The sequence below is a fragment of the Takifugu flavidus genome, chromosome 20 (assembly GCF_003711565.1).
Source record: "Takifugu flavidus isolate HTHZ2018 chromosome 20, ASM371156v2, whole genome shotgun sequence".
Classification (NCBI taxonomy): Eukaryota; Metazoa; Chordata; class Actinopteri; order Tetraodontiformes; family Tetraodontidae; genus Takifugu; species Takifugu flavidus.
Genome location: NC_079539.1, coordinates 2474380 through 2494698, shown reverse-complemented (window position 1 = coordinate 2494698; position 20319 = coordinate 2474380). Strand labels below are relative to the sequence as shown.

Genomic DNA, 20319 nt, shown 5'->3' with positions numbered 1-20319 from the left:
CTGGAGGTACACGTGGAGAGTAAACCGGACTACAAAGGAGGACTCCTGAGGAACCTCAGCTGCAGATGTTCCAGCTCTTGTTGGTCTCTGGTGGCTCTGCTCAGGCAGCAGACTGGAGAGACTCATCAGAAGATCTCCACCCTGGAGTAACCGTCTGAGCCGAGGATGCTGAGAGAACATTCAATCTTCTTGGGTCCTCACGTCCAACCACACTGGACTCCTACTGCAGCACCGTCAGCCCAAGACTGACCCCCACGGTTCTCCTCCCTGCCTTTGCCCCTTTAACTGTACATTTTGAACCTAGTTTAATGTAAATCACAACTCTCCAAACTCAAGAATAAAATTGTCTCCGAGTCTATTTATTTTAAAAGCTGGTGATAAAGCTTCCGTTGCAGGTCAGTAAACGCACCGTGTTGCATTTTATTATTCGCTGAAAATCATTTAAATGGATTTAATCAATGGTAAATCTTGTACAATGAAATAGGGAGTTTGCGTGTCTGGTTCGTTATGTTTCTCTTGAAACATAACCACTGTTTTCCTCACTCTATCCATCATCATCCCTCTCTCCCTCCCTCTCTCTCTTTGGGCGGTGTATTGTCGGGGGGCCGTTCGGACGCGGGGGCCCCTCCTCTTCGTAATGTCTGGATAATAGCGGGTGTAAAGTGGATTTGAACTTGCAGCCAGTGCTGAGAGGTGGGCGAGGGTCCGACCAGCAGACATCTGCTCGCAACGCTGTGAGAAGCGCCGTTTCAGAGCCGCGCTGAGTTCAGGAACCTCCGGGGAATTCTGCCGGAAAAGTTTTCAAGTCAACAGCTGGACAGTTCGGACTTAATTCAAGGCTTTGCGAGGTAAATGGTCATCTGATGTCAGAAGCGTTAATTATGCCATGATTAACATTTCTGTTTCTTTATTTAGCTGCTTGTGCTGATGTTTTCGGGTGGGCAGGAATGTTGCCACACTGATAAAGCAGAATGATAGCGCTCTCATTGATAGAAAGGGACCCTCCACACCTACACTGTTCACCTCTTGATCACTAGATATGTTTGATCATCCCAACTGTGCTTCCTGGCAGATTTGCTCCTGTCACAGCTGTAAACATCTGTACCAGTTCGTACTTTATGCATCTTTAGGATGAACTGAATGTAATATTATGTAGGTGGAATGAAGTTTTGACTGTTTTGGGGTTGGAAATATGGTTGTGTGACGTGACCTTTCTGCCTTGTATATGAATATAATGCAGTAAATCTGTTCAGTACACTTGGAGTTTTCTTCATATTAATTTGTAAATATTCGGTTATGGATTGTCCGTGTGTCCCCAGCATTCCACAGTCTCCCACTTTTAAAATGTAATTATTTAATTAACACTCTTAAATGTTGTTCCAAAGCAGCAACCTAAGTTTGAAAGCTTGCCATGCCAACGTTGCTATATATGATGATGTTGAAGCATACGTTTCAGTTTTAACATCTGAATAAACTAGCAGAATCTTTCGCGTCATAACTGCTTTTCAACCAATCAGGATCCACCTACCGCAAGTTGTCTGATCAATGAGAATACTTTCAGATCAAAGGAATTAAAGTGATCTTGTGTGCAAAGGCAGAAGCTGTGAAGGACATTGCATTTTAATACATGTCTACATTGTTTTTCTTCTCCAGACTGTTTTAAAATGATTTCCTACGTCCTCCCACACCTGCTGTGCCTGCTGTGTGTGTGTTCTGCTCGTCCTCAGACAGGTGAGTAGCGACTGATGACGCCAGGCTGAGAATGTCACCCTTTCATTCCTTTTCGTCCTCTCTGACATTCATATAACAGCTGCTCACACACAGACGCACAAACACTTCCTGCATTTTTGCAGCAAGAATCAGTGTGCGGAGTCTGATTGCTGCTACGTCAGCCACTCCTCCATGGTGTCATACTAAAAAAATGTATTCCTGCGTCCAAAATTAAAGCAGAATTCATGCTTTCAAGCGACGGGATCCTCTAAGTGCTGCCCTCAACAAATGTAGTGACTGGTGCTCTTCTTCTGCAGCACCATCACAAGCAATGAGGACAGAAAAGAACTCTCCTGTCATCGGCTCTCTGGCGGACAGGGTGGTGCTGCCGTGCCACTTCTCCATAACACCCCACACGCCGTCACCCACCACCCTTGCTCCTATGTCCGGATCCCTTCACACCACCCCGGGTCTCTCAGATGAGCTGAGGGTCAAGTGGACTAAGTTGGAGGCGCAGGGGGAGAAGGTGGTGCTGGTGGCTCACAACGGGGTGGTCAAGGTGGGGCAGGAGTATGCGGGCAGGGTGTCGGTGCCCAGCCACCCGCTGTCTGTCAGGGACGCCTCTTTGATAATTGCACGGGTTAGGATGAGTGACGCGGGGCTCTACCGCTGTGAGGTCATGAACGGGATGGAAGACGCTCGGGACGCCATCAGCCTCAACGTCACTGGTGAGGAAAACACACACACATGCACACAGAGTGCCAGTTCTGCACTTTTATAGGGACAATTAGCAGTTAATCTCCCAATTTTGCATACATACTCTGTGACCAGATCCACATGTGTTTGGCTGGCCTTTGTGTATTTATTAACACAAACAAGCAATTATCACATATACAGCAGCTCAGAAGTAACTCTACGTATACGGAGTCTGAGACATGCTGAGGGGGCAGATTAGGTTAGAGCCGAGCTAATGAACAGAGCGATTCAGCAGCCAACTCTCCCTCTGGATGGAGCAGAGGTCCCCAGAGAATACTGTTTTTATATGGTGGATTACCTTGATGTTCATCAGTAATGCACGTTAAGTAAACGTGCTACTGTGTCCAGTCTTTAACCACAACTGTTCAGCTCATACAGACGTATTTTATGACAGCACAAAGCAACTTCCTGCTCTTCCAGCTACTTCCTGCTGAGAGGGATGCTCATAAAAAAAAAACTTGAAGTCTACTACAAAAACAAGAACACAAACAAGCCCATGTTGATAGCTAAAGGAAGAATCTTAAACCTCTACGTTTACTACGATGAAAGGGTAAATGATGGCATAGTGCAGCCCATCACCAGGAGGCAGTCAAGCTTTACATTTGAAGATCCTGAGATTTAGTCCAACACTAGGACCTTAAATTTGTAGATTTCATTCTGGTTTGAACAGTTCCCTGCTAGAGCCCTTAAACATGTACAATATGTTGATTAGAGTTTAAATAGCTCCGGGAAGTGAGTGTGAGAGTGTGTGTTCTGTGATGGCCTGGTGAGCTGTCCTGCCTGTCACTAATTGAGAGCTGACTTCAGTACCAGACTCTGATCAGGAATAACTAGTATTAAAAGAAAAATAATGAATGGATGGATAAATGATTAATGGATGAGCACATAAGCTCATTGGCTTTTTGAACAATAAAAACAGATAAATTGATCCACTTATACATTAAATGAATTTATTTGACATTGAATTGTTGGATTTGAATGCCACTAGTCACCATGTAGAGGCTGCGGAGAGCAGCCAGAGAGAAAAGCAACCAACTGAGAAACAGGATTGTCTGTTGCTCTTCTCCAGAAAAAAACCCTCCCTGTGAGTAACACACAACCCTCCATTTAACAGTCATCTATTCACATCCTCCCGCAGCCCTGCCAGGATATCCTTGCACATGAAAATCCTCCCATCCAGCAGCAGATAGAGTACCTAATGACACAGTGACAACAGTTACAGTATAGGCTGCTGAAAGAACGGATGCTTGTGCTTCTCCATACTGTAACACAATGACCTGAGTTATTTATGCCCTGGAGATGAGCATCTAAACTAATAAGGCTGTTGGATTCAGGGAGAACAGGTGTGCAGTATTTACTCCCTTCCATCAGGTCATATCAGGTAAAATAAGGGGATTCCTGTAGATTACTCCCTTCCATCAGGTCATATCAGGTAAAATGAGGGGATTCCTGTAGATTTACTCCCTTCCATCAGGTTATATCAGGTAAAATAAGGGGATTCCTGTAGATTGAGGAGCAGAATTATGCACAGCAACAATAAAGACAATTAAACTCATTTAGCTCAACCAGCCTGTCGTGATCGGTCTATGTTTACATTTAATTTTCAAATGTAATGTAAAACTTTTGTATTGAGTGTGCAACAAAAGAAACATGTAATGACACTGTAATGACAAATTCAAGGCTGATTCTGATACAATGAACCCCCTTCCCCCCCGCAATAGTGAGGCTAAAGCATCTCATTCCCTTGTTTCTGGGTGGGTTTGAAAAGGTACGAGCCCCTGCTCTTCAAAGGTTTAGATGGACAGAGGCAGGTCCTTTTAATTGATATGAATCCTAATGAAATTGTAAAAGATTGTATAGCTTTTTTTCCCTTAGACATTGCTTCTCTGAGCCACCCCCTTTAATGGTGGAGGTTTATGTAGCCTCACGACCCCAGAAGTGGTGTTATCAGAAACAGATTGCCCCTGGCCTAAAACAAGGACTGAGGGCTGTTTTGCTTGACAGCTTCAGATATGACAGCATAAAGAAACATCCAGTTCCCAGACTTTAAATTGTAACTGAATGATGGTGTACTACAATCTCCATGCTTTTTCGTGGGTGTATGATGAAGTCGGAGGATCAGAGAAAACTTATCGGACTCCTCACAGTCCTTGTTTCTGTTCTTCCTCCAGGTGTGGTGTTCCACTACAGAGCAAAAGCTAGCCGATACTCTCTGGACTTTCCTGGAGCAGTGGAAGCCTGTCGCATTGCTGGTGCCACCATCGCTACGCCCGAACAGCTCAGGACTGCTTTTGAGGACGGCCTTAACCAGTGTGACGCGGGCTGGCTCGCTGACCAGTCGGTCAGGTGGGTCCCCATTTTTACTTATGCTTGGAACCCTTTTAAAATGTCTAATGATGACCTCAATGGTTATTTGTTTGCTTAGATATCCGATCACTGTGCCCCGTCCTGGATGCACCGGGGATCTATTGGGCAAACCAGGAGTGAGAACATATGGCATCCGTGATCCAACAGAGAAATACGATGTGTACTGCTATGTAGATAAATTAAAAGGTGAACACACAAGTGCAGCTGCACGCCTCCCCAAAGCTTGTGGCAGAAACTAAAAATCAGATTTTTTCCCCCTCAGGTGAGATTTTCTATCCTCCTCTCAGCGAAAAACTGACCCTGCAGCAGGCCAAGGACGAGTGCGAAAAGCACGACTCCGTGCTGGCTTCAACGGGACAGCTGTTTGCTGCTTGGAGCGAGGGGCTGAACGGCTGTGATTACAGCTGGCTCTCCGATGGCAGCGTGCGCTACCCCGTCACCATCCCTAGGCCTCAGTGTGGAGGAGGCCTGCTGGGGGTCCGCACACTCTACAAGTACGAAAACCAAACAGGATACCCAGACCCCACGGAGCGATTTGGAGTGTTCTGCTTCAAGGGTGAGACTGAAACACACATGCACACGTGCACGCCTGCACACACACCCCAGCACGTGGATACAGATGGATAAAAACCTCTCTGAACCCTAAATAAAACAGAAAATGGGATACTCCAAACACCTAATGGACACAGACCAGGTAAAGAGACTAAGTGAGGTTATCTCTGTCTTAATGTGGCTATAAATACATTTGTTTTGAATGGTCAAAATAATAAAATAGGGTCCTGTTTAAATAGAGTAATAGAGTAATAATACACTTTAATGGAGTAATACCAGGCTGTGGAGAGACTCAATGGAAACAAATCTTGCCAAGTTATTGGTCTGTGAATTAAAGGAAAATCAAACTTATTCCTTTAATCACAGTGCACATGTGCTTGTTTCCACTGTAGGATGAAACAGGAAGTCAACGTTACTGAGATTCTTTGAGCGAGATTATTGGAATCTGGAGGAAAGTCAAGAATGACCCTCTTCCAAATGTCCAAATTACTGACCCAGTCTGACATGTACGACATCGCTAGACGTCATGCATTGTTGAGGTCCATAAACGCTGGGGTGTGGTGGGAAGGAAAACCAAAGGTGTCAGCTGTCTAAGAGAGCGTAGAAAAGAAAATGCCTTGTGTTTTCAGCGCTGTGTTTATGGTGGGCCACGTACTTTTATGAGGGGAAAACCCAACTCATGCATTTCAGCACAGATATAGAAGAAAGGGGACAGATCCCTAATGTTTCACAGCTGGACCCTTCCCAAACAGACAGACAGACCAGGAGAGGAGAGGAAAGAAGGGGAGTGCAGGTCTAATTCTCTTATACAGCCATAACAACTTTATTAAAAAAGCACTCCAGTTTATATAGGGTAGATTAATCTGGGAGGTCTGAGGACACAAACAGACAACAGAGTGTTGTTTTTTACAGATTATATAAAGTGAAATAATCTCACTTTTGGTCTAAAACACGCACAGTGATGTGCCAACAAGCAGGAGAGAAGTCGATCGCCAGTATATGCGGATGACATCATAACTGGGCACGGTGAAACATGCAGGAAGGGTCTCCTGTGAGGTGTGAAGGAGCAGACGTATCCCAGTTAATCCTTAAAGACTGCAGCCAGTAAACACCATCAGGACCTGCAGTGGTGGAGAACTAGGCTGGCGTCTCATTTATAACTGTTTGTCACAGAACTTTCCACAATATTTGAGGTCTACAGAAACAAACCTGACGGGGGAATGTGTATACATAAACTCTCCGACCTGTGTTTGGAGAATAAAACATTTCACTTCATATCAAATTAAACCCACTGGCCCAGATTATTATAAACGCAAAAGCTGAAAGTTTGTTATTTTATTGATGATTCTGATGTTTTCACAATTTAAATTAATCTTTTACCTTAAATCAACACAGCTGATTTTGCTAACAAGGCGATGCAATGCAGCAAGAAGCATCCAGAAATTGTGTTTCTTGACCTAATTATTTTCCATTTTTATGATAAAGATAACGAGGGACAGAATAAAATAATCTTAGAAAGGATAAAATAAAAGTCATCCATACATACTCACCCCTGGAAGCGGGACGAGAGAACGGAGGGGAGGCAATTATGCGCTGTTTATTAAAGCATTATGTGTGTGACGTTCAAAGCCCACTGCTTATTCCCAAGACACCAACTCCATGAGCTCAGTCCTCAGACCTGCACAAAGACCTATTGTATGTTTGTCCATGAGACTCATGCCACGTCCTCTCTCATATGCTCTATATTCCATCATAATGAGATATAAATCTCTGCGAGCATCACAGGTAATTGTGAACTAGCCACTGCAGCAGGAGCCTGATTAGTCTGTTTGGGAAAGTAAATATGTTTACAGAGCAGATAAAAGCGTTTAAAACGCTGTAAATTCTCTAAAATTTCAAACTGGCCTGTATATTTTGGTGTGTTTTTCATTGTTGTGCCATAATGATACATTAAAAAAACAGCAGTTTACTGACTGCAAATGGACCTGACACTTTATTTTGGACAGCTGACTGCTGCGTTCCCTTTTATAGCTCTGCAATGAGCTACTGACAGTCTGATTAAGGTACAATATTATTGTCACTTTTAATGATTGTGTATGTCACTGAAGGTTTTTTTACATTTAAAATTTAAATGGAACTTAAACAACTTAGATGACAAACATATTAAGTGATGGATCACGTGAATTTCTTTCAGGAACATGGTTCCTCTCATGTCGCTGGTCTCTTTTAAAACCTAAATTTCAATCATTCTGCCTTTATATCTTTCAGGGAGCCCGCCAGAGCTGACCCCCACGGGTCCTCCGGTGACCCCACCCGAGGGCAAGCTAGCCCACAGTCCCACAATTCCTACAGCCGTAGATCCAGAAAGAGCTGAAATTCAAGCCAGAACCGCTAAACCTGTCCCACATTCACCCCAGACTGAGACACTTCCTAGCGTGGTATCTCTAACCCCCACTCCTGTGCTAGAGGTCACCATGCATGATTTTAAAGACCCCGACTCTGTGCCAGTAAAAGAGGGCATTTTGGCCCCCCTGCAACTTCCTCCTTTGCCAACCACTCGCTCAAAGCCCTCTCAGCTCGACATCTCCCAGGGGGTAGAAGATGGAGGCCAGACAGGGTCAGGTCGAGGTGAGAGTAGCGGAGAGGGAGGCAGTTACAGCTCTGCAACCCCAGAACCTGGCCTTCCACCGGTGGGCGTCGAGGGGGGACAACAACCGGCCGTAGTTTTTAAAGAAGATGTCACCCCAGGAACTGGACTGATGTTTGACAAGTCACCTGCTGTTCCTACTGATGAGGAGTCAGCCAAACCGCCTTTCCACCTGATCATCGTCAACGTGAACGACCAAAACCAATCAGGTGAGTGAAGGGGCCGACACCTTACAGGTTATGTTGGTACGATGGTGGAAAGCTCTGTCGTATTCAATTTGATATTGTCATGCTTGTAACATGGATTTCCCGGAGTGTCACCGAGGCACAGCGTGCTACATGCCGTGATTTTATTGTATTTCACATCTTATATTCACCTGTACAAAGGTGGTGACAACTGATGTGGAGTTGACGACAGTCTACTACTGTCAAAGATTTGGGTCACCCATCAGCCTCCTGTTACACACCTCTGACCTCCTCTAAACCCGGACCTTCCACTTCTGTTCAGGATAAAGTATTTCTCAATCCTACACATCTGCAGTCTCACATTTGGAGCCCTTTCGGACAGATTATTTATCTTTTGGAAGGACTTTGTGCTCGTCACAGTGCTGTCAGGGACCGGTCGACTGTGGCTGTGTTGATATCGTTGTTGTCTGCACAGGAAACAACTGTACCTTTGTACTCGTACGCTGACAGATTCTCTGACACAAACCCCGTGGAGTGTTTGTGGAGCCAGATGTGGAAAGTTATGTAGTCAGTCATCGCTGGTTGGCTAATTCTGTATAGCTGAGCATAATATAAACACAGGATTGTCTCCAGTGAGGGAGTAACAGAGCTGTGTGAACTCTGTCAGAGTCATTCTGATGGTCTGACTGATAAACTCATTCACTTCTGTGACTTGTTTAATGTGCTTGATGTTCAGTTTAAAGAAGAAAAAGAACAGAGAACCAAATTGCTTGACTACTACACACCATCTACACTCAAGAGAACACCCAAAACTACCATATCTAACAACTTCTCCAACCATTATCTCTCTTTGGCCACTTTAATCTGCAGTATTTCCACCCGGGGTAGATTGTTGAATCGTAGTATGTGGCACTGACCCAGGGGACCATTGAGCCAGAACGCGTGTCTAAACTCACAACTTTTTCATGGACAGTCAGTCAAAAGTAGTGTAAAATTTGCGCTACAAATCTTGAGCAGCTTTGATCAAACTTTGGATTCATACCGATTTAACTACACTTCCACAGCAGGAAGGTTGGACCATAAACCTTTGACTCTTGTTCAGCTGTTGCTCTTTGTTACAGCATTACAAGGAATCCATCCTGCAGCAGAGTTCGCTTCATGTCCGCTGGTCTCGACAGCCACAACTTTAACAACTGTAATCTATCAGTGACATCAGAACTGTTGGAGAAGATGCAGCTTGCACAACACATTCATTCACCCATCATCCCTCAAAATGACTAATGTTAAATGTTCTTAAATTACTCGTGTCTCTCTCAACCACATCATGAAAGCCAGTGGACTGTAATCTGTTGGGAACCTTTAGCTGTTCATTGGTGGAACCAACCCTCCAGCGGTAGAACGTGCCCTCCAAGGCTACATCCAGGAATGATGACAAGCACCAACCTTTGACACCATGATGTTATTTCTCTCATTTCAAAATCTTAAAGTTCCTGTATTGTACAACAGGCTGGTCCCGGGAGGCACGGGGGAGGCCTTGTTCCCCATTTGCCTCAGCCCCTAAATCACAGAGGCCCATGTGAATGGGAGGGTTGGTGCAGGGGGCCGCTCACATACTGCACAAATTAGTGCATTTGTGTGTAGCCAAGTGGTGCCATCTTCCAGAAAGCTTGTTTATTATTGAGGTGCTGAAGGCATATTCTGTTGCATCGGCAATACATCAACACATAAAGGAGGCTCTGGCCCTCAACACATAAAGGAGGCCCACCAACTCTCTCTTTCCACATTGAGAAAATCGGAACAGTGAAGGATTGAGTGATTTCCTGAGTGGTTGTGGGTTGCACAGATGACATGTTGCGGTGAGGTTAAGTGGATGTGTCCAGTTTAGAGAGGAGCTCTTGATCCAGTCTTGGCGTTTCCCTCATGTTTGTGTATGAAAGCATGACAGTTTTGTGTGTTTTGACTCCCTTTCCCATGATACAGCTTCCATGTGCACCATAAAAGCTTAATGAAGAAACACAGGAGTGCATTGTTTGCTAGCAGCCTCTGGCACCAACTGACCTTAATCATAAGTTAACTACCCAGCTATACACTGTGGCTTGTTTGGCTTGTGTTAATAAACAATAGAAAGGGGCTGCTCTGAGATATTGAAATACAACAACTGAAACTCTGAACCAACAAAGAAGTTTTTTCATGGCTCAGAATCAAACCTTAGTGCATTTTTGGTGCAGGCCATAATGTGTCTGTTGTATTCACAAATATCCAATCAAAACAAAAGCTAACAGTTGTCAGATAGGATCCTTCATATTTGCTTTTAGTGTTAAGACGAACAACTAACCGGACCAATCTTTAGTTTCACACAAAAGAAGGGATGTCGTGGAACCATCAGCAGCCCCCAAGAAGAACCACAAGTTAGACCAATTAGACCCTCCTTTGGTTTAATAACAGATTAGTATCAGTGATGTGAGGACCCATTAAAATCACCGTTTCCCACCGCACTGAGTGTGTCTATTTCTTGTTTGTCTGTAGTTGACCATATCCTGGATATCCTCAACCAGCCATTTGGAGGAATCTCCGGCTCCCAGTCGCACGTTCCCCAGATCACTGACCTTTCCCAGATGACCAGTGAAACTGTTCAGGGCGGTGGAGACGTCGATCAGGTTGAGTCTGCTGCGGTCAACCTGGCTCCAACTGTGACTTTTGTCAATGGGAAACACGAGGTACCCCATAGCTGCTTATCGTGCCAATATATTATTCCCTTGCACTCAAAATATTATTTTATCCCGAGATCACATCATTTTCGTTTATAGCAGGTCTCAAGTGTTATATCGCTATTATAAAGTTCAACATGCCGGCTATTATTTGTAGGTATTATTGTCCATTTTAGTGTTAACATTGAAATATCTTAGAAAAAGACTGTGTTTTATGGTTTGGGGTATGATTTTGTCCTAATTAATTAAATGAATACTGATAATAATAAAACCCAAACACCAAATTTTTCCAATGCCTTATCAACTATATGCTCTATCAACCGTCTGTTGTCTTGTTATTCAGGTGACCTTTGAACCAGTCCTGCCAGAAGAAGCCAGAGGGGATCAGTTTGAGACCGCTACTCCTGCTCACTTTGGTGAGGTGGACGGGCAGGAGTTGCTGATCGATTACACTGCAGTAGAAATCCATACTGATGGGACCCCTACGCAAGAACCGAGTGATGTAGTCACTCATCTTCCAGGCCCATTCCCGGATGTTGATATAGCCCCAGGAACTGATGCCACCTTGATCCCTGATGTATTTACTAAGGAAGATGGACTGAAAACTTCAGAGCCTGATGATGAGACACCAATGGGAACCACCACCGTTATCCCTCACACACCCTCTGTCTCATCACCAGCAATCACCGCGGCGCCAGGCTCCAACTTCCAAGGTACTCCAGATCCTGGCAGGGATGGAGTTTCCACCTGTGGTGACAAGGAAGGCTCCTCAAGCTGCGGCAGTGATGACGAAACCGGTGTCACGCCAGAGGGCTCGGCTGCTGATGCCCCGCCCACTCAAGCAGCAGACACTCAGTCCAGTGTCAGAACAGATGAGACCGAAATCGGCGGAACAGAACTTCCCACTTTTGTCCCAGACACACGGCCACAGGAAACCACCAGCCGGCCACAGACAGACAACGAAGGCTCCGCCTCGGGAGAAGACGAGGCCTCGGGGCTAGAGGAACCCGCTGAGACGCCCAGATTTACCAGTCCCCTGCCACCGCTATATTCCACGCTTTACTCCCAGCAGCCTTCCCTTGCAGCAGGTGCAGAGGTTACAGAGGTACCTGTCGTTTTACCACATGTTGACACGGTCACAGAAGCAGGCTCAGGTGTGGAACAGCGGTCCGGACAGGAGGAGGTTTCTGGGGAAAAGGGTGGTCCGACTGACCTTCCCAGAGAGGTTCGCGTTACTCTTTCACCAGATGTGGTAGCTGTGACCTCAGAATCCAGCACTAGAGAGTATCCCACTCAGTCCTCATTTGTTTCTCCTGGTGATAAACAACACGCTTTAAAGGAGCATGCACCCACAACCGCACCACCCAGTCAGCCTTACAGCCTCCAGACGGACCATTCGACCACAACCTTGAAACCACATTCAAGCCAGACGACACCTCCCTACTCAGGTCACGGCGGTGACGCTGTCCCTCAGGAGGCTCTCATTTCAGAGTCTACTGCCACACCTCCTTCAGAAGGTCACGTGGACAAAGGGATTCTCCCTCAACTACTGGAGTCACAAACTGAGATACCACAAGAGACGGCCGCCACAGAGCAACCAGAGAGCAACACTGACGTCTCTTTGGAGGCCAGCACTGTGAATATCAAAGGTGTTAGAACGTAACAGTCTCCCAATTTCCCCAGTTTTAACGATTCTTTAATGTGGTTGTCACTAATCTATCTTGAACACTTTGTCCGTGTAGATCTCTTGCCTTGTTCAACCAGCGTGTGTCAGAACGGCGGATCCTGCTACAACAACGGACTAGAAGACGTCTGTAGGTGTGCGCCTGGATACACTGGGCAACACTGTGAAACAGGTACACACACACACACACATATGCACAGAACCACAGTCCACCAGATATGGATGATGTGGAATCACTGCAGACCGTGTCCTGTTTGTGCAGAGGTCGATGAATGCCAGCCTAACCCCTGTCTGAATGGGGCCACCTGTCTGGATGGACCCGTTTCATTCACCTGCGTCTGTCTGCCGAGCTACACCGGAGAGCTGTGCGAGAAAGGTCAGCTGAGAGTAATGGCCAACGTTTAAAACAAATATATGTCACAGTGTCCCAATTTAAGCACAGCTGTAATTACTATTAGTTTGACTTATAGATGATGTGTGAGGGTTTATGACATATACAGAAGCACACACACACACACACACACACACACACACACACACACTCGCACACACATGCACGCACGCACACAGGTGGACATGGTCTTTAGCCATGACAGAATTTGGTTCTCAGCTGCCTTCAAGTGCTGGGTGTTGGCTCTTCAGCAGATTAGTTCCAGCTTCTTCGCGTCCAATACCTCTGCCATTACTCAGCAACGAATCGAGGCTTAGCAGACTCCCAGGATTAGCATTTTCTACGAAATGTCCGAGAAGTCTCCCTAAAACGCTCTGCACAGAAGAGAGGACTGTTCCATTAACCAAATAACAATGTAGAGACAGGTTTCCATTCAGCCACTTTTTAAGATGTTATTGTTAGTCCTAATGCGGAACTACTGGCTCATTTAGCAGCTGCTGCTTCTCACCTTAGATCCTTTGCTAACATTCAACAGTTGGTTTCTTTAATATTGCTTGTTCAAATTTGATTTAATGTAGATTTCTTTCATTTTTAAGCTTAGCAACAAATATGGCTTATTTCAAAGGTTCACAGCAGGGCAAAGATGATACAATTCAATAGCATGGATGAGAGGTGCTTGTATAAATGTGTAACGTTCAGATTAAAAATTACTTTATTTTGGAGCAGATGACTCATTATTGTGCTTTTCTCCCCTGACACGATCAATTCTTGGTAGAAGGCTGTGTGAAAAGTGGAAGCCCCCAGACCAAATTCCCAGTCTGCAGGGTGTTTCCATATATGTGAGATATACAGTAATGCAGCGTGTGCAACATCGTGTAGAACAACTGTCAGGCGGTTGTAATTCATCCCTGCGGACATCTCTTCGCTCTCTGCCAGTGGAAAGATGCAAAACAGAACTCTTGTGTTTTGCTCTGAGGTTTTTTGCAGCTGTGTGGCATTGAATGGGTTGTAAACAGCCAGCCTACTGCTAAATGCTGTATCAGTCATCTGGGTAATGCAGTGTTTTCAGGCTGGACGTCTGCCCTCAATTGATTCTGTACTTTTATAAGTACCAGAATTACAGTCATGAATGGAAGCTCTGATCTCATAAGTGAGCCCAGAGGTCTCACCTGACCCTCCTGGCTGTGTCATGAATTCATTAAGACGAGACTCGGCGAGGATGGTCGGCAGCCTGAAGGCTCGGCAAGCAATTTTCCATCTTGAATTAATTGGCATGTGCATTATTGTGACGCCACTGATACAAAACACCCATTGTTACACTGAGCCTAAAAAAGGAGAGGGTTGATTGCATGACATAAAGGTCGTTGTGCATCAAAACTCGATGTCCCTGTTGCGCGTTAGCTCGCTGTGTTACAGCCGGACCTGCAGAGAGCTGGAGAGCAGCGAGGGTAATGAAGTCCAACTGTGCGACACTGAGCTCATTCAGCAAGGGGCCTTTATTTCCCCACCGAACCCCGGCTTTCTGTCTGTCTTTGGTTTGAACGAGCCAGTTCGGGGGAATAAACAAATCAAAGTTGTTGTGCACCAACAATAAGTTCATTGTTACAACGGCAGGAGCCAATAACTGGCTGTGGGCAACATGATGTATACACTCAGCATAAAAATACGCGTTGTGAAATATGTTCCTGTCTGAATTACACTTTGATGAGCTGCATCACAGAGCCTCATTCATGCAACGTCGTGTTGAAAAACCCAAACTGGAACCTCCGCGATTCTCGCCTCTTTTCAGACACGGAGGTTTGCGGATTCGGTTGGGAGAAGTTTCAGTCTCACTGCTATAAGTACATGACACACCAGCGCACGTGGGACGCTGCAGAGAGGGAATGTCGGCTGCAGGGTGGCCACCTGACCAGCATCCTGTCCCAGGAGGAGCAGGAGTTTGTGAACCGTAAGTTGTGATGAGGTGTTTGAGGCCGAACTGTTCTGGCATAGCGTGCGAAGCAGAGTTGCCTTTTTTCCTTTCATTTGTTGTTTTTGAAGCTGTAAAAATGTCTTTTAAACATAAAGCCCCTTTCCCACCAATATTCCCAGGAAATTGTATTCCCAGGAAGCTAAAAACCAAAAAAAAGCTCCTGGATCTTCTCATGCATCCCTTCTTGTAGCTTCTGTCCATCTGGCTCCAACTTCCAAATGATTAAAACACAAATGAAGTGAAGCTTGGAGAAACTAAATAAAAGCTTTTGCAGCCAGCTTAAACATGGCGGGTGTAGGGAAGTGCAGGTCACTGTAAGTGTATCCACCAATCAGACCCACTCAAGAGAAGTTCTGAGATGAAAACATGTTGATAAGTAAAGATCAGTTCCTGTAGCTCACTGCACAGGGCTGTTACAGTTCACGGTGCATTGCATCATGTTCTTCAGGAAAAAAAAAATCCCTGCGCACATCTGTTTTTAAAGATGTGTGCAGGGATCCTAGAGTTCTAGCAGCTTCCTGTAATAACTGTATTGTGTATTACCAAAAACACTGACAAAAACAGTTTATGAAAATAGGGGAAAAGGGATTTTAAAAATGTAAGGAAGAGGGTTTTTTGCAGATGACTGTGACGATACAAAATAACAATAACTGAAAAAAAATCCCTTATTGATCAAGTAATTATGCTTGATTCAGACACACTTTGCGCTACACTTTTGAAATTTGGAGCGCAAACGCCTCCAACGAGAGGATCTATGAATTGCATCTATGGATTCCTGCATCTGCCCTTTATTCACACCCGCACCCAATTTTAATGAGCTCCTCCTCCACCTATTCCCTGTCCATTCAATGCGTGTCAGTTGACAAAAAAGAGAATTTACAGCTGTAAATTCACCCTATTGGTTACGTTCTCTCAGTGAACATTTATAATGTTCCAATATTAAAACGTGTGCAAAATCAAATTTTCTTTTATACATTATTATACAAATCTTTATCTTTCACTCGCCCTTTTCAGACGTAAAGCCTCATTTTTACATCATTATTTTTCTTCCTGCCATTGATAAAACCCCCATTTAAAGCGATTCTGCTCATAAAAAGTCGCTTCTAGCTGTTTTAAAGGTCAGTGCAGTTTAACAAACCAGCGTGTTTGGATAGCATCCAGTCTCTAATCTACCCCAGTGGAAAGCGATGGTGAGATCAAACAAAGCCTTTTAAACAGAGAGTTTCCATGGATGGCCAGAGCTGAGAGCCTCACACACACACCGTCTCTCCGTTTACGGGCTCTGCTGCCCACTGAGACAAAACGGACTTGTTCCATTCACCAAAGCGCCGTGCGTGTTTTCCCTGCTCTCCTGATGCCCCTTAACCACCCTCAGACCTTCCTCAGCAACATTCTCAGATGGGGTTTGTGTCTGCAGGTCTGGGCGGTGATTACCAGTGGATCGGCCTCAACGACAGGATGTTTGAGAGGGACTTCAGGTGGACGGACGGCAGCCCGATGGTGAGACACGTGTATCAGGCACATTGTGTCATGAAAACATCAATTAGCTAAGCTCAAGGTGTTGCCTGAATCATCCAGGTTATATCTCAATTAATACAATGAAGTCTAACGCTGATTAGAAGTGCTATTCAGAGATGTGTAACCATGGCAACAGTATGCATTTATTCTTAAAAATCATTAGTCCAATTATGTTTGGACTAGAACCGTAGCATTTGTGCTTATTGTCATCTCATTTCTTATTACTGTCACCGCTACATTGATTTACACCTCCCACTAAACATATGCATTTAGCAACACTGTACCAGCGTCCAGAGCCAGAAATGACATTTTTAAACGCATTCCAAAAAATAAAAAAGGATCTGGCATCCTTCACTAAGGCTTTAGGATCACCAGTCGCTGTGAACTAGTGTCCCCCTCGTGACACATTTCTGCTGTGATGCAGCTCCAGTCCTGCAAACGCGCCGCTGCATCTGTTTCTCAGACGCGATGACACTTTCTCACACATACAGCGCGCCTGCTGGGAGCGATCAGCTGTTGAAGCATGTGAACGCAGTTATGCGGCGAGAGGCCGATGCATGCCAGAAATCTGATCCTGGGGAGAGACTGCTGATGTCATGTGTTATCTTTCAGAGTAGAGGCACACCCTTACTGGGGTGAGCTGTGCCTCATGTTTTGTGCACATTATCGTGGATGCACTGAAAAATGAATGTTTTAGTCTGCTTCCTGCTGTCTTGTTTTAAAACAAACTGAAGCATCTTGTTTGTGGGTTTCCTGAGAGTTTGTTTACCACGTGGTGTCACAGTAGCACCACCCTCTGTCGATCATGGGAACTGCAGCTTGAGCTGAGCTTTGAAAAGAAATAGCTTTCTGATCAAAAACTCTCTCATTTGTCAAGACAGCTGTGTTGCTGCAGCTGTAGCCTGATTTTAATAACTCTGGATCAACATCTGAGCACCCAAGCATGAAATGAAAACATGTTCTTCCACAGCAATTTGACAACTGGAGGCCAAACCAGCCAGACAGTTTCTTCCAGTCTGGAGAGGATTGCGTGGTGATGATCTGGCATGAAGGAGGACAGTGGAACGACGTGCCCTGCAACTATCTCCTGAAATTCACCTGTAAAAAGGGAACAGGTATGCAGATGTTGGAATTGCACATTCAGAACCTCAAACTAGGTCCGCACAGAACAAAAACGCCTCTCCGAGGAACCTTGTCGTGTCGCTGACATTAACTCAGTGTCACATCATTTGAGATATCTCTACTGAGGCTGGGAGTTAAATACGAACCAAATGTCTGGGGGAGGGGTACTCAAAACACGTGCATCTACAGCCTTTTTGCATTATGGGATTTGTACGATCCAGCGTTGTGACCCGTCCTAAAGCCCAAAAGGAAGGATGCATTCCTGAATTATTTGTCACCAAGTGTAACAGACACTGAAGTGCTGCACTCTAACATGGGGTTTGTGATACACTGTGTATCTGCGTACAGCAAGGCTGACTCTCTTTTAGCTAAATCTTCAAACAAACATTAATATTAACACAAGACTCAAACGTCTCTCTTCCGTCAGTGTCCTGTGGGCAGCCCCCTGTGGTGAAGGATGCTCGTCTGTCTGGGGCCATCAAGCCCCGCTATGAGGTCAACTCCCTTCTCCGCTACCACTGCAAACAGGGTTTGATTCAGAGACACCCCCCCACCATACGTTGCCGCGGCAACGGCCAATGGGACTTTCCCAGAGTTACGTGCGCAAGCCGTGAGTACTCGTGCTTTTAGATTTTTAATTAAAAAGCTGCACATCAGGTGACTGTGGCCCATCCTGCACCCTCAGCTGTGACCTACCACAAGTCACTCACCCTGCGGCGCCGCTTCAACCATCACGTCCACCGTCACTTCAGGAGTAACCAGGAGTCCGGAGAGAGGCAGGAGCAAATGTACGACATGGACATGATGGAGCCTTTCCAGGACGCGGAGCAGGAGCTGCAGAGGGAGAAGAGGCATCAGAAGGTCCTGAAGAGCCGCGAGCAGGAGGAGACACACTGACTGGCTTTTAGGTTTGGAAATCATCTTCAAAGACAAGGCAGATCAGCTGGTCCAGAGGCATGGAGAGACAGGAAGACGTTTACAAACGGCTCCCAAACCAGAGGCCAGTTTCACCAGCACAGCCACCCTTCAGGACCTGGACCAGAACACGAGTGAGAGTTCACTTTCAGTCGTAGCTCACCAATCTTATTAAGTCTAAATGTGCTTAGCAGGAATAAAAGAAGATGTTTTACTGTGATAGATTTCCCAGCATAGCGTGCTGGGTTCAATTCAAAGGATTCTTTTGTTGTTTTTCCACCAACGGTCCTTATTTTTCATCCATGGCGACGTCATATTTGCGAAACAATTGAGCGTAATAACCGGAGACGCCACCTCGTATTCGTGGTTGCTGGTTTAAAGACTGAACTGACTCGCTGTGGTTCTCTCAGTATTATCATAATATTTGTTCACCCTCAACGCAAACGACCATTTCACTACCAAAACATTGTTTCGTCGGCAATATCTGTTTTTCCAAGAGCTCAGCCAGTCAAGTTTAGACCAATGCTGTAGAGGGACTAAAGGGAAACCCTGACAGGCAAGTGATAACAGGTCAGAAAAAGGTTTTGTTGTCTTTCCATGGAGTTGATGATCAGATTTGGTTTTTCACTTGCGTCTCAGGGCTCCAGCGCTCCAACATGAAGCCATCGTTTTAAATTATTGTCAGCGATTCGTCCTCTTTCTGTTTGTGCTGTTTCTAATGATCCTTTGAACGCTAAACTGGCTCATTTCCTTGTAGAGTTTTGTACAAAATGTTTTTTATTAAAGGGAGCGGGCAGGTTTAAATAGGGTCATAGGGTTTATAATATAGATACTATATGAAGCCATATGAATTTAACTTATTGTATACTTTAAAACCATGAATGACTGTGATGCTTTGGTCATACATGCACGTAGCGCCGTTAGCTCGTGACACTGCTAGTGCTTTTTTATTGCTTGTCTTATGACGCCATCACAACAAAGCTAAACTCAAGACGACGGCACACACACAGTTGGGCTGTCCTGCTCTCAGCTTGGGGTACCTACCTGGGTCGCCGTGGTGTCTTTTCCTACAGATCTGGAATCTGTTTTTAATCCGATAACATCGAGGGAATGTGAAATTGTTTATGTTTCAAAATGTGATTGTCATGCCTTCGTCCTCCTCGTGCTCTTCATCCATTTTCACTTTTTTGATACATCTTTTATGTCATCGTGCGCACATTTTTATAAGTGCTGTTGTTGTTTTGTGTTTTCACTGTATTTGTGGAGCTTTTTATATGTAATCATCGTTCTTTTATCCATCTGAGCTGCAGTAAAAACTGTCCACCATTTTTATGATCTTGTCAGCTGTGTGTGCAATAATAGAAACTATTAACCCAAACCTGAGTTTGTGTATCTTTATTTGCCTGATTTTATAAAGAAAAAGTCCCAGACTTTCACTTTATGTTATGTATTCCAGAAGCACATCAGTTCTTCCAGAAGACAAAGGAGCTGTAAGTTTAATTGCGTTAATTGTGATGATACTGTAGATTTGTTTTAGCATCCTACAGCTCTAATTTGAGAGGTATGATTCAGCATCAGGACCCGTATCATAAATATTTAAAGTAGATGTGAACATAAATGTCCTATTGCAGCCAATTGCACAATCATGTCTTCCTTGCTAAATAGCCATGTCAGCAACATGCTGTCAGAACGGTTCCTTAAACAGCCCTTTGCTTTAGCAACACGTTTACATTTTCAGTTGCAAAAGCAGCATCATGAATGACCCTCCTGTTCAAAGTGTGGAAAACCCTCA

The 20319-nt window shown here is 45.0% G+C and overlaps 1 protein-coding gene across 1 annotated transcript; it reads left to right on the top strand.

The window, feature by feature from the left end:
• The first annotated feature begins 582 nt into the window (after window positions 1-582).
• Window positions 583-19905, top strand: vcanb (versican b). The gene is made up of 16 exons (XM_057018935.1): window positions 583-848; window positions 1654-1731; window positions 2028-2438; window positions 4638-4812; window positions 4892-5019; window positions 5096-5389; window positions 7654-8241; window positions 10744-10934; window positions 11269-12574; window positions 12668-12781; window positions 12872-12985; window positions 14790-14948; window positions 16390-16472; window positions 17461-17605; window positions 18040-18222; window positions 18298-19905. The coding sequence occupies exons 2-16, from the start codon at window positions 1665-1667 to the stop codon at window positions 18507-18509; spliced, it is 4170 nt and encodes a 1389-aa protein (XP_056874915.1). The 5' UTR covers window positions 583-848; window positions 1654-1664; the 3' UTR covers window positions 18510-19905.
• The last annotated feature ends 414 nt before the right edge of the window (window positions 19906-20319 follow it).